The sequence below is a fragment of the Erigeron canadensis genome, chromosome 1, assembly GCF_010389155.1.
Source record: "Erigeron canadensis isolate Cc75 chromosome 1, C_canadensis_v1, whole genome shotgun sequence".
In the NCBI taxonomy this organism is placed as follows: Eukaryota; Viridiplantae; Streptophyta; class Magnoliopsida; order Asterales; family Asteraceae; genus Erigeron; species Erigeron canadensis.
Window position 1 is genome coordinate 52436795 of NC_057761.1, and position 13206 is coordinate 52450000.

Below are 13206 nucleotides of genomic sequence, written 5' to 3' on the forward strand. Positions count from 1 at the left end.
TTTTTTATTTATGTTTTCATTTATCCCGCACAATGTGCTGGTTTAATCTAGTATAAAATATAAGCGAAAAATAAACTAGACGAGTCAATTTTAGAACTAAAAAATTTGACTAAATGTATAATGCATGTACTTAAAATTTATGCTACATGAATATATTTTTGCATCTTGAAAACTTAAAGTATTTTAATAAATATGCTATAAATTTTATAAAAGAGTATAGATGAATCACATCACTAAGCAGAGTCACGACCACCATCATTAACTGGTAAAAAAAAGTATTTGATCCCAATGTATAATAAATAAAGTAAGCAAGTAACATCCACTACAATCTTTTTACGGGTTATAGGTCTTAATATTATTTAGAACGATGTATATATGTTGACACGTAGACAATGTTACCCCTATTTAAGGTAGCTAGATATAAGCTGTTTAGGCAAAGGTATTAACCGTTTGATCCAACCTTTCTTGTTAAACACATACTCGTAATCTAACACGGATTCGTCTTTTTACAGTATAAATACTCGAACTAATATGACCACTGTCACACAAATCTACAAGCATAAAGACAATTAGTTATATTGCTTTGAAAAAATGGTAAGATAACCTTCCAACTCTCAACTGCATGCAATCTATCCAATGCCAGCTGCGCGCTTCACTACACTCACACTAATTCTTTCTTTTGCAGGGTCTTCTGATGGTAATCTTGTTGAGTTTTTGTCACATTTCATTTGGCCCGAAATATTCAAGTGCAGACACCTTTGATGTAACGGCGTATGGTGCCATAGGAGATGGAGATACCGATGATACTGATGTACGTAAATATTCCTGTCTACAAGTTTGAGTCAAAATGAGTGTTTTTGTTTCTAATTTAGATTCATAATGCAGGCTTTTGTTAGAGCATGGGCGGATGTATGTGGAGATAACTCAGGAGACCCGACGTTGGTCATACCACCAGACAGAACTTTTTTGTTAAAATGTGTGGCATTTTCTGGTCCTTGCAACTCTGATAGTATTCTTATTCAGGTATGAAGTATTTTTCATAGATGATGTATGCATGTCAAGTTATGTTTGACATTTAATCAACTGTGATTATATATAATGTGCATATTCATTTTTGGTGGGTAGCTTTTGGGCGGAATTACAGCACCCAAGAGTCTGGATGGATGGCAAGGTTGTGATACCGCCAAAGGGTCTTTGATAAGTTTTGCATCTGTTCAAGGACTCACCATCGCTGGACCTGGCCAAATAGATGGCCAGGGTTCCCTTTGGTGGCCTGGAAGTGAAGGAAACTATACGGTTAAGATTTTCAACTTACTCATCTTTATCTTTTTGTTCCTTTGATCAATTATCTAAATTGATGTATGCTTTTGTCTTAATTTTGCAGCTTACGGGTCCAACTTGTGATTGTCCGTCGGTATGATCAATCGTCTGTTTTTTTACATGATATATATTATCATAACAAAACACTAAATACGTACGAATACATAGAATAGTACGAGTAGTATTTTTCAAACTGATTACTGATGCACATCCCCTTCCAGTTTGCATCTACTACTAGTAGTTGACGTGGGTGTGTTCATAGTTTGAGAATAATCGCTTTATATTTTCTACGTTTTTTACCCATTGAATACTAAATGTGAACATGCTAATTTTTTTTTCTAGATGTTACATTTTCATAAATGTGATGGTCTCCAATTAAGAGATACAACATATATCAACAGTCCAAGGAGCCATATTAGTATCAATGTTTGTGATGGAGTAGAAGTTGGAAACGTTCATATTTCTGCGCCTGAAAACAGCCCAAATACTGATGGATTTGATATTAGCGAGTCTTCTAACATTAATATCTACGACTCTGTAATTGAAAGTGGTATGACATCAAATAGTCTGTAGTTTCTAATACAAAACATGTATCTACCATATAATCTGAAAACATTTTGATCAACTTATTCAGGTGACGATTGTTTTGCTATTAATACTGGCACACATAATATCAACATTACAGGAGTCTTGTGTGGACCTGGGCACGGCATAAGGTACCAATTTAATGCTCCAAGATTTATAAATCAATGACAGATAAATTTTATTTGGCGGCAAAGATATTATATAGTTATTTTATAAAAACTAAGTTTTTTCTATGACATGTTTTTGCAGCATTGGGAGTCTTGGAAAGAATGGTGGTTATGCAACAGTGGAACAGGTTTTGGTACAGAATTGTAATCTCACTGGAACCAAAAATGGAGTACGAATCAAGACATTCCCGGTAAACTTTCATTATATATACTTGACTAAGACAAGCATGTTAATGATGGTTTTTAAAGCGTATTAACGTATTCTTGTATTGTAGGGTGGAACGGGGTATGCTAGGGGGATTATATTTCAAGACATTCAACTTGATAATGTTAAAAATCCGATTATAATTGATCAACACTACTGCGATAATATGGAAAATGCCGAATGCCCTGCACCAGTAAGCCTTGTTACTCCCATTAAATCTCATAAATGATCGTATTATTTCTAGAATCATAGATTTCCATATATACTCATTTATTTATTTTTTCTGATTTGGATTAGCCGGACTTACCGGCAGTTGAAGTGAGTGATGTAAAGTATACAAACATATATGGGTCTTCGGCATCAAAGAAAGCAATTATTTTAAACTGTAGCGGGAAGTATAAGTGCACTGAAATTGTAACCGACCAAGTTGAAATCACTGGAGACGGCGTAGTTGCTTACTGCAACAATGTTGAAGGAGAATTTATTGACACCAACCCTCCTATTAGTTGCAACTAGCTAGATAGTAGCCCCATATCCATCTGGGATAACATGTATGAATTTTAAGAGATTTTGATATACTAAAGCTAATTGCTTTAAGCTTAAAAGTCATCTGCAAGTGTGCAATGGCTACCAATATATGGAAAGTTGGCATAAAAATAATACATGTGCCAAAACGGGCATCAAACTGAATTGAACTAGGTCCGGGCTAATATTTTGTGTCGGATAGAAAGGACTGCCGTTCTTGGGTTGACGTGTCAATACATTTATTGCAGTTTAGGAGTTAGGTATATATAACGGATCTATCACATATGATTACAGAAACTAGGTTGTCTGGCAAAGGAGCCTATGAAGCTCAAAACTACACATTTAAAAAACTTTCCTTTAAAAAAACAAGATTTTCCTAATAACAGTCCTAAGCCTAAGGGCTGCTGCACAAAAAAAAAAAGTAACATACAGTATTAAACACTACAAGTTACTTCTAATAACAGTCCTAAGTTTATTTTAGATGTACTTTGTGGCTGCATCTCAACCAATGAACACTCAAGTTATTGACTTTCAGGCCTTGGATACACTTCATACCATGGTATCATTATTGATATACAGTTATTGGATAGTAACTGAATTAACAACTTTAATCAGCTCTTAGTAGATGATGTCGCAGACTTCCATGTTTTAAACTGTTGGTTCATTTTCTCACTGTTTTGGTCTATAAGAGTAACACCTCAGGCTGCCATAAGCATGTCAACTCAAAAGCCGATTTTAGCACGGCATAGCATCAAGCCATCAATAGTGAACCCCGTGACTGATGACTTGAAAGATAAAGTCATGCAACATCATTGCAGTTATTGAATCTATCCAACCATGCTTGGTTTGCTTAATTTATGTTTTGGATCACAGGCAAAAAGTGCTAAAATAAAACATGATTAAGATCTTGTACTCATCCCCAGTTAAATGTTCTTAAGGCTTGGTAGTACTTTTGAATCCCGAGGATCAACGTTGTAGCAAATGATCTCAAAGCAAGACTAGGAAAATCAGTGTATAATGATGACTTAACTGTTAGTTGGTTAAAAACATATGCCCCCTTCGCCACCCCACCACCACAAATGTGAGAAGTGAGACTCGAAATCAGGTGGGAAAGCCCAAGATACAAAGACCTTATCAATGGGCACCACCCCGTTGGCAATAGTTAAATAACATTAATAGCTATAAATGCTCACTTTTTGCAAGTGAATACACACAGTAGCTATATAATAAATGAAATAACATTCAAAAACAATACAAGATATTATAACAATATTTACATATGAACACAATCTAATATTATCTTGCTTTATATACTTGAATTGGAGAGTATGTACATTACAATAAGCTTCTATTGCTTTCAGAAGATGGTAAGATATATCTCCCACATCAGTCACATATATGCCAGAATCATCACACTCACCTTCTTTTTTCTTATCTTATTTAATTGCAGGGTGTCTTGATGGTGATCATGTTGTGTTTTTGTTACATTTCATTTCTCCAAAAAGTCACAAGTGCGGCCTCATTTGATGTAACGTCTTATGGTGCAATAGGAGATGGGAATACAGATGACACCAATGTACATAAATCACGTCGATCTATAAGTTTGAACAAAAAGACCAATGTTTTTCTTATTATAAATTTATAATGCAGGCTTTTGTACGGGCTTGGGCAGATATGTGTGGCGATGAGTCAAAAGACCCGACATTGATCGTACCTTCAGCCAAAACATTTTTAATAAAATGTGTGTCGTTTGATGGTCCATGCAAGTCTCCCAGAGTTCATGTAAAGGTACCTTTAATCAATTATCAATATTTTTTTTTGTATTCTATTAACTAATTATGTTTGTCATTTTCTTATAGTCATTTAAGTTTGTTAATTATATATGATAACAATTTTACAATTTGATTATGTATTTATCTGGTAGCTTTTGGGTAACATTACCGCCCCCAAGAGGCTAGATGGATGGGAAGGTTGCGAAACAAAAGGGTATTTGATAGTTTTTGCATCGGTCCACGGGCTCACCATCACTGGACCTGGCCAAATAGATGGTCAGGGTTCCATCTGGTGGGGAGGATTACAGGTTAAGATTTTTAAATCAACCATAAATCATAAGTACTTTTTCCTACATTGATTGATCAATTCCTTAATATTTTTTTTTAAATTTATTTCTGCAGCCAACAGGTCCAACTTGTGATTGCCCGTCGGTATGCTTGTATGTTTTTTTAGATTTAACATTGATTTTATCGAGATATCAACGTATGAATGTTGGTTTGTTTCGTAGATGTTACGCTTTGATAGATGTGACAACCTTCAACTCAAAGGTACAACACACATAAATAGTCCAAAGAGTCATGTTAGCATTTTTGGTTGTCATGGTGTGGAAGTGGGAAATCTTCATATCTCAGCACCCGGAAATAGCCCAAATACTGATGGAATCGACATCAGTTGGTCATCTCATGTTCATATCCACGACTCTACGATTCAAAGCGGTATGACATTTAAGAAAATCACCGTATCTTAATTTAACGGCATCTTATCTACAAACTGTACTTACCTTTGAAGATATAAAATTGCAGGTGATGATTGTGTGGCAATTAGTGGTGGAACTTATGATATCAATGTAACGAGGGTCGTTTGTGGACCTGGTCATGGCATAAGGTAACAAGTCTTGTTCTATAAGAGGCAACAATTTAATTACAAATGGGTTATTCTTCATAATTGTTATATTGAAGGGCTAAATTTACATGATTTATGATATAAGGCTTTGTACTATAATTGGCAGCATCGGAAGCCTTGGGAAGAACGGTGGTTATACGACAGTGGAACAAGTACTAGTACAACACTGTAACATCACTGGAACACAAAATGGATTGCGAATTAAAACAGTACCGGTAAAACAAATATCATATTAAACATGACAACGATGAATGTTGAATTATCAAATTTTCTGCAGGTAGATAATTTTTTTTTTTTTTTTTTTTGTTGTAGTATGGAACGGGGTTCGCTAGGAAGATTGTATTTCAAGACATTATGTTGGAAAATGTTGGAAATCCAATAATAATTGATCAACATTACTGCACTAATATGGACAATGCTGATTGTCCTGCACCAGTATGCCTTTCAACTCAAAAATTTCTGTATCTCAGCATCTAATTAAAATCTTTATGTACTAATTAATAATTTTCTCTTTATGTGGATTAGCCGACCGCACCAGCAGTGCAAGTGAGTGAGGTAACGTATAAGAATGTACATGGATCGTCGACATCAAATCAAGCGATTACATTAAATTGCAGCGGGAAATTCAACTGTACTGGAGTCGTAACCAACAAAGTTAGAATCACCGGAGAACAAGTATTTTCGTATTGCAAAAATGTTCATGGAAAGTTTATTCAAACCACACCTTCTATTACTTGTGATTAGATTGTATGCATTGCTTCCATAATTTAACAATGTAATAGGTATTTTTCTTACCAGATCGAATCAAACAAAAACGAACGTGTTTGAATTTTATTACTCGTAAAAAAAGTTTGAGTAATAACTTAAATAGAAATTCGATCTTCTCGGCCAAAGCCCACTGCCCAAAGATTAGCTGATGCTATCAAGACTGTTTTATGGACAATTTGGTATTTACTAACTTATACTAGTATCGTGTAAATCATCAAGATCCAAATAAATCCAAAAACTGTTGAGTGTTGTTGTCATCGCTGCATCTTAAAATGGGTTTCTCCTGATATATAGAGTGGCAATATGACGGAATCCAAGTTTACCGTTCAAAAGGAAAACAATATATGGAGCATTAAACAAAGAAAATTGTGCATCTAATTAGTGTTCATTATATAAGGTAGCATATGTTTGTCACAAGTTTTTTAATAGCTTTTCAGGAGCTTAAGGGTGTGTTTAGTTCAAGAAAACTCCCTTGTTTTTCATTTTCATTTTTCAAAAAAACATGGAAAATAAGAAACGCGTTCAAATTGTATTTTTCTAGAAAAGTTTTCTTGGAAAATGAAAATTCCCCTTTCCAACTTTTACACTAAAATTAGAAAATTGTTTTTTTTCAGTTTTTGTTTTCACTTTTCTATTTTCCAAACCTAATATTAGAAAACAAATGAATTTGAACATGTTTTCTAGTTTTCTAAAATGGAAAAATGAAAACTCCATCTTTTATTTTGAACACATTTTCAAAATTTTCAAGGGTTTTTTAGAAATGAAAAACTTTTCATTTTCTAAAAAACTAGAAATGGAAAACTTGAAAACATTTTCTCGAACTAAACGCGCCCTTAGCTTTTATTTGAAACTAGAAGCTCCTAAAATGTTAAAAGCTTTGTTTGGACACAACTAGCTTTAGCTTTTATTTCAAAGAAAAACCTCCAAAATGAAACGCTAGTGTTTCAAGAGATTTAGCTTTTCAATTAAGCTTTTAATCTTTAAAATCTACATAAATACCTCTTGAAGTTGCAGCTACAGCTACCATACCAAACACTTTTAAAAAATAAAAGCTACAGCTTACAGCTCCAACTAAAAACTACAACTACTTTCAACAAACATACCCATAAAATGTAAATCATCACCAAATAGGCAAGAAGGTCATTTTCTTACAAGAGATTTCAGGTTTTAATCTTACTCTAAGCATATCTGACTATACTAGACCAATACCCGCGCAATGCGGCGGTGTAGACGGTGTGTCGGTGGTGGTGGTGGCAACTTGTAGTGGTACCGGGAGCTAATAAGGTAGATAATTGATGTAAAATAATTCATGTAATTTAACAAGTTAATGAAAATAATTTAGTAGATAAAAGATGTATGTGATAAATGTTTTAAGAGATTAAGAGAGGTATAGATAGATATAGATGAGTCGTGATTATAGGTATTAAAATTTTATCCATGGTGAGCCTAAGTAAAGTCCCCCCCACCCAAAAATATATATGTGACTAGGGGTTTTTTTTATCAAAAGATTTAAATTTAAAATCTATTCTGCAATTAGACTCTCTCGTCAAGATAACGTATGTTAAACCTCGAATAATTCACATTTTTCAAAAAATTTTTTTATATATTTAATGTAATTTACAAACTTATTAATGACATATATTGGTACATTTTATATAAACTTTCACAATTAACTATCCTATTATTGCCACATATGATTCTACATCGTAGACCTTTTCATATAATCATCTCGTCTACCTATAAACGTGATAAAATTTGATAAATGTGTTCCAAAGATTATGCTAAACCTCTATAACTATCCTATTAGATATTAAGATTATGTTTAATGCTAAACCTCTATAACTTTTAATCATGACATTATTAACTTATTTAATAAAAATAACAAGCTGTAAAACCTTTAAATCAAAACAAGTTATAAAATTGTACATTTTACAAACTTACATCCATTATCTATAAGCATTAAAAAGGTTTTATTAAGTATTAACACAATAGACATTAAATTATGACGAGGTTATATACCAATGCAATGCGACTTGCGAAGTGTGGTAGCGGGTCGAGATGTGGGAGGTTATCAGTGGCGGGTGGTGGTAGTAGCTAGCATAGGGGATGGCGAGGTGTGGAAGGTGAGTGACGATTAGTGTGGCGGTGGTGATGGAGTGATGGTGTGAATGTTATTGAAATGGTATTATATATTTATATGTATATTAAAGTATGAGGAAACAAACTTTATTATATTATATCATGGATATGTTAATAAATTGATTTCATGTCATAATTGTAGACCATTGGAGAGATTCAACATCGGAGATGATCTATAACAAAATTGTATATTGGGTCAAATATTACACTCATTTCGTAATACAAGAGATTATAGTCAAACGAAGCATTAATTTATTTTGACATGATGACAAAATCAAAATGTTCAAACATGTAATCTAATTGCATTTTGTCACAATATAAATTGGGATTGGATGGATGGATGGGTGGGTGGAGGCATAATAATATTAAGCAAAAAGCAGAGTTACCACCTTTAACTGGTAATTAAAAAGAAATGGTAAGACTTTCATTAGGAGTCATATGTTTATATATAAATGCCAATTCAAAGATTGTAAATTCACGATACTTGCGTACTCCTACATAATCTCTTTATATTTTTCTTTTTGCAGGGTTGCTTGATGGTAGTTCTTTTGAGCATTTGTTACATTTTGGCTAGCCCGAAAACCACTAGCGCAGCCAAATTCGACGTAACATCTTATGGCGCAAAAGGAGATAGGAAGACGGACGATACCAATGTAAAACTATCTCTATTATAAGCGTGATTAGAAGAGAATATTGCAGTTCTATATATGCATATACAAACTAACAGTAATATCCTAATTACATATACTTATATTATAATTAATTAATTCACGTACGTTAATTTGCAGGCTTTCCTTGATGCATGGGCTGACTTATGTAAATCTAAATCGCCAAAGCCGACATTGATCATTCCTTCAAAGAAGACGTTTTTAGTCGGCCCTGTCGAATTCAGTGGTTCATGCGAGTCCTCTACGATACACGTCAAGGTAAATATTGATGATCGATCGATAGCATATATTGATATTTGATTTTTAACGCATGTGAAGCCGTTGATTTGGTATACTATACAAAAAGAGGTTTAGTACTTATAACCTTTTTTTAGGAAAAAAAATAGTGTTATACTTATATTATTCTTTATTCACTAATTAAAATGTCCGCCGTCTAATATATTTATAATATCTTTAATTAAATAAATCTACATTCACCACCGTACCCCGCTCATCGCTGTTGCCGCCACACCAACCGCCGCCACCACACTGCTACAAGTACCGCAATCTTCGTCGCAACATGCAAACATGCATCTAGTATCTAGTATTGTATCATGCATATCCACCTAGTTTTTGTGGTTTGAGTTTTCTTTTTATTGTTTTCAACGATATATCTTTATACACGTATATAAAAGACTACCCTCTCTTCTTCAAAAAAGAATACGATTTATCTAAATTACTTCTCTTATTTATTCTTTGAATTAAACATTTTCATATATCGTACCTATAATATCATTAATGAAACAATTTACAAAATCGATATAGATCTCAACCCATAAAATACTTTTTTTGCATTAATTACTTTTACATTCACTAGAACAACAACATTGCGCCTACGTACCATTCATCAGTGCCACTACCGCTTTGCCACCACGGTCGCTACCACTATCGTCATCGTCTTGCATAGATATATATATGTCTAGTTTTAAAAAATATATTATGCAGTTTTCATTGATTATCTATTCGATCGTTGTAATTTAAATAATTTTTTGAACATTAATGACTCCCTATTAAATAAAAACATTTTATATAAGACCAAAATCACATTAATTAGTTAAATACTTTTTATTATTTTTGTATTAATTACAATAGCAAAAGAAAAAGTCAAATGTATATAAAATCACGTGTTGATTATAAATTATTTAACTTTTCTTTTGAAAACACATGTTTCAAATTACATTTCATCTCGTCATTATATGACGAGTGTCACTAACGGTTGATTACTTCCTTTTTCTCATTTTAATTGTCATATTTTGACTGGTTAAGTTTTTTTTATTCTGAGTTTAACTGTAAATATTTTGTTTTGTTATATATTAGTTGATGGAAGTTATATATTATATGAATAGATTATGGGCAACATCGTAGCACCAAAGACAATGAAAGGATGGAAAAATTGTGTAGAAAATCGATTTTGGATAGTTTTCACAATGGTGCAAGGGCTCACAATCGATGGACCTGGCCAAATCGATGGTCAGGGATCGCTCTGGTGGGGACAGACGGTACAACTTAACCGAATTCGATTTCAATACTAAGCAACGTACATCAAGATAATATATATACTAATCAAAGGATCGATATTATTTGCAGGAATTATCCAATATGTGTGAGCGCCCAACGGTAATTAAGACATTTTTGTTGTTACATTAATTAATAAAGATTATATATAATAGTAGACTTAATAATTTGCAAAAGGCTAACAACATGATCATGCATGCTATAAATATGATGGAAATCTTGAATGATCGAAGGCGCTACATTTCCATGAATGCAATGGGCTTCGTCTAAGTGGCACAACACATCTCAACAGCCCATTTCTTCATATTAGCATTGTTAATTGCCAAGATGTAGATATCGGAAATCTTCAAATTATAGCACCAGAAAACAGCCCAAATACTGATGGAATCGACATCAGTGCTTCATCTTATATTAATATTCATGACTCTCACATTGGGACTGGTATATATATATATATATTTTATACTAGCTAATTTAGTGTACTTAATTTTTTCCATCATATCTATGCTTAATTAAGGGTTAATTAAATCCTTTCGACATATATAGGTGATGATTGTGTGGCTATTAACGGTGGCATATATAATATCAATGTAACAAGGGTGTTTTGCGGACCTGGCCACGGCATAAGGTACCACGTATAGTAGTAGCTCTTCGATCATTTCAATTTCTTTTCGAATTTATCATTAAGCTGCTAATTAACGTACAAATATATTTTATTTAAAAGGTTGACACGTACTTACAAATTTCATCCGACATATCATATCCATTTTGCAGTATCGGAAGCCTTGGGGAAAATGGTGGTTACGACACAGTCGAAAAAGTACGTGTAGAAAATTGTAACATCACCCGGACAAAGAATGGATTACGAATCAAGACAGTGCCGGTAAAGTTTTATATATACATATAGTTTCTTAATTAATTATTCTCTAAACAGAAACAGAATTATATTTTAATTGTGTGTCGTATGATGTTATTGAATCATCACTACAGGGTGGAACGGGGTATGCTAAGGGGATTGTATATCAAGACATTCATTTGGTAAATGTCGAAAACCCAATCATAATCGATCAACATTACTGCTCCAATTATGAAGACGCTTTTTGCCCTGCACCGGTTAGTTAATTAGTCATGATATATATATGTCTACTGGGATCTATAACAAAAATCTCATTGATCTAGCTATCTTAATTAATTTTCTACAAAAATGTACTAATTTTTTTAATTTATATGTTTCGTTTTTTTTACTAGCCACATGAACCAGCAGTACAAGTCAGCGATGTTTCGTATACGAATATACATGGGTCATCAGCGTCTCAGCAAGCGATTACTTTTGACTGCAGCGGCAAGTTTAAGTGTACGGGACTGTCTACATGGAACGTCGGAATTACTGGACCAGCAGGCGATATTGCTTACTGCAAAAATGCTCAAGGGAAATTTGTTTCTACTAGCCCAAGAGTTAGATGCCATTAGTTAGATTTATTTGGCCGGCCCCCACATATATATATATATTGAGGATAATATTATAGTATTCTTGAATTGTAACAAGTTGCTTTATCCCGTTTAACAAAAAACAATACAAAATTAAATATAAGAGGACGAGTTAACCTTTATTTTCCCAACATGCAAGATATCCTCCGTCTCTAAGGCGAATTATACTCACATGCATGCATGCCCCCACACTACTACAGATATCGCAATTTTCCACACTTACCATAAAAATGTGTAAAAAAATCCATGAGTTTATAATATTATTGAACTTATATATGTGGAAAAAATTTATACTTTCAAATGTTTAAAAATATATTAATGACACCGGCCATGAAGTTAACTATTACATTAGATATAATATATCTTCTTAAATATTCGTAATAAAATTAATGATGATATGTAAAAAAAATTAAAAGATCATTTCTATATCTATATCTATCTATTCATCTATATCATCTTATAAAACAAAGATTTGACTTCCATCTGTTTTTTCCAAAAAAAAATTTGATTTACTTAAATTACCCATCTTCTTCATTTACTAATTTAAATATATATCTCCAACTAGTATACGTATATCTATAATAGCCAAAAATAAAACCATTTACAATATACATTCTTCATCCTTTAAAATAATTACATTACCTTCTTCTAATTTTACTCCATTTGAATTTTTTTTTGTTTTTTTTTTTGGCACCACCCATCACACGTGTGCGAATACGTGAGTAATCATAGAAAAAGTCTTTGTAGAATACACATATCATCAATTTTTTTATGGTTTAAGAAAATCTTTAAACTAATATATAGGGGTATTTATAATCTTTCTGATTTGAAATATAAATCAAATCTAACTAAATAAACTTGGGTTAATTGCATATATACCCAATAATAGCATGTAAATTACAAATTTCCCCAACAAAAAATTTATATTATAAATATACCCAATCTTACTTTTTAATATGAATTGGACAATTATGCCCTTTATCAAATAAGAAATTGTGCCAAGCAAATATACTTACAAACACATAAGATGTTCATACATATACACAACAGAATTTATCACCAACATCCACCGTTGGCCTTTTACTTCATATATGTACGTGTATATTTTCAA

The 13206-nt window shown here is 32.8% G+C and overlaps 2 protein-coding genes across 2 annotated transcripts; both read left to right on the plus strand.

Annotated features, from left to right (window-relative positions):
* Positions 1 to 694: 694 nt before the first annotated feature.
* On the plus strand, positions 695 to 6222 carry LOC122594809 (probable polygalacturonase At3g15720). Its single transcript, XM_043767124.1, has 17 exons — positions 695 to 811; positions 886 to 1023; positions 1126 to 1296; positions 1385 to 1414; positions 1663 to 1870; positions 1955 to 2036; positions 2155 to 2263; positions 2348 to 2470; positions 4253 to 4378; positions 4453 to 4590; positions 4727 to 4882; positions 4977 to 5006; positions 5084 to 5291; positions 5379 to 5460; positions 5585 to 5693; positions 5791 to 5913; positions 6004 to 6222. Exons 1-17 carry the CDS (start codon positions 695 to 697, stop codon positions 6220 to 6222), a joined length of 2169 nt encoding a protein of 722 aa, XP_043623059.1.
* A 2045-nt stretch (positions 6223 to 8267) lies between these two features.
* LOC122594821 (probable polygalacturonase At3g15720) lies at positions 8268 to 12077 on the plus strand. The gene is made up of 10 exons (XM_043767134.1): positions 8268 to 8369; positions 8901 to 9038; positions 9174 to 9311; positions 10439 to 10591; positions 10680 to 10709; positions 10841 to 11048; positions 11154 to 11235; positions 11382 to 11490; positions 11598 to 11720; positions 11856 to 12077. The coding sequence occupies exons 1-10, from the start codon at positions 8268 to 8270 to the stop codon at positions 12075 to 12077; spliced, it is 1305 nt and encodes a 434-aa protein (XP_043623069.1).
* The last annotated feature ends 1129 nt before the right edge of the window (positions 12078 to 13206 follow it).

Excerpts from the sequence above, each read along its gene's own strand:
- LOC122594809 (XM_043767124.1), top strand. The coding sequence starts at position 695 with ATGGTAATCTTGTTGAGTTTTTGTCACATTTCATTTGGCCCGAAATAT. Across the intron at positions 2,471-4,252 it reads ATGCCGAATGCCCTGCACCA|GGTGTCTTGATGGTGATCAT; the intron begins GTAAGCCTTGTT and ends ATTTAATTGCAG. Across the intron at positions 4,591-4,726 it reads CTCCCAGAGTTCATGTAAAG|CTTTTGGGTAACATTACCGC; the intron begins GTACCTTTAATC and ends TTTATCTGGTAG.
- LOC122594821 (XM_043767134.1), top strand. The coding sequence starts at position 8,268 with ATGCAATGCGACTTGCGAAGTGTGGTAGCGGGTCGAGATGTGGGAGGT. Across the intron at positions 11,236-11,381 it reads GGACCTGGCCACGGCATAAG|TATCGGAAGCCTTGGGGAAA; the intron begins GTACCACGTATA and ends TCCATTTTGCAG. Across the intron at positions 11,721-11,855 it reads ACGCTTTTTGCCCTGCACCG|CCACATGAACCAGCAGTACA; the intron begins GTTAGTTAATTA and ends TTTTTTTACTAG.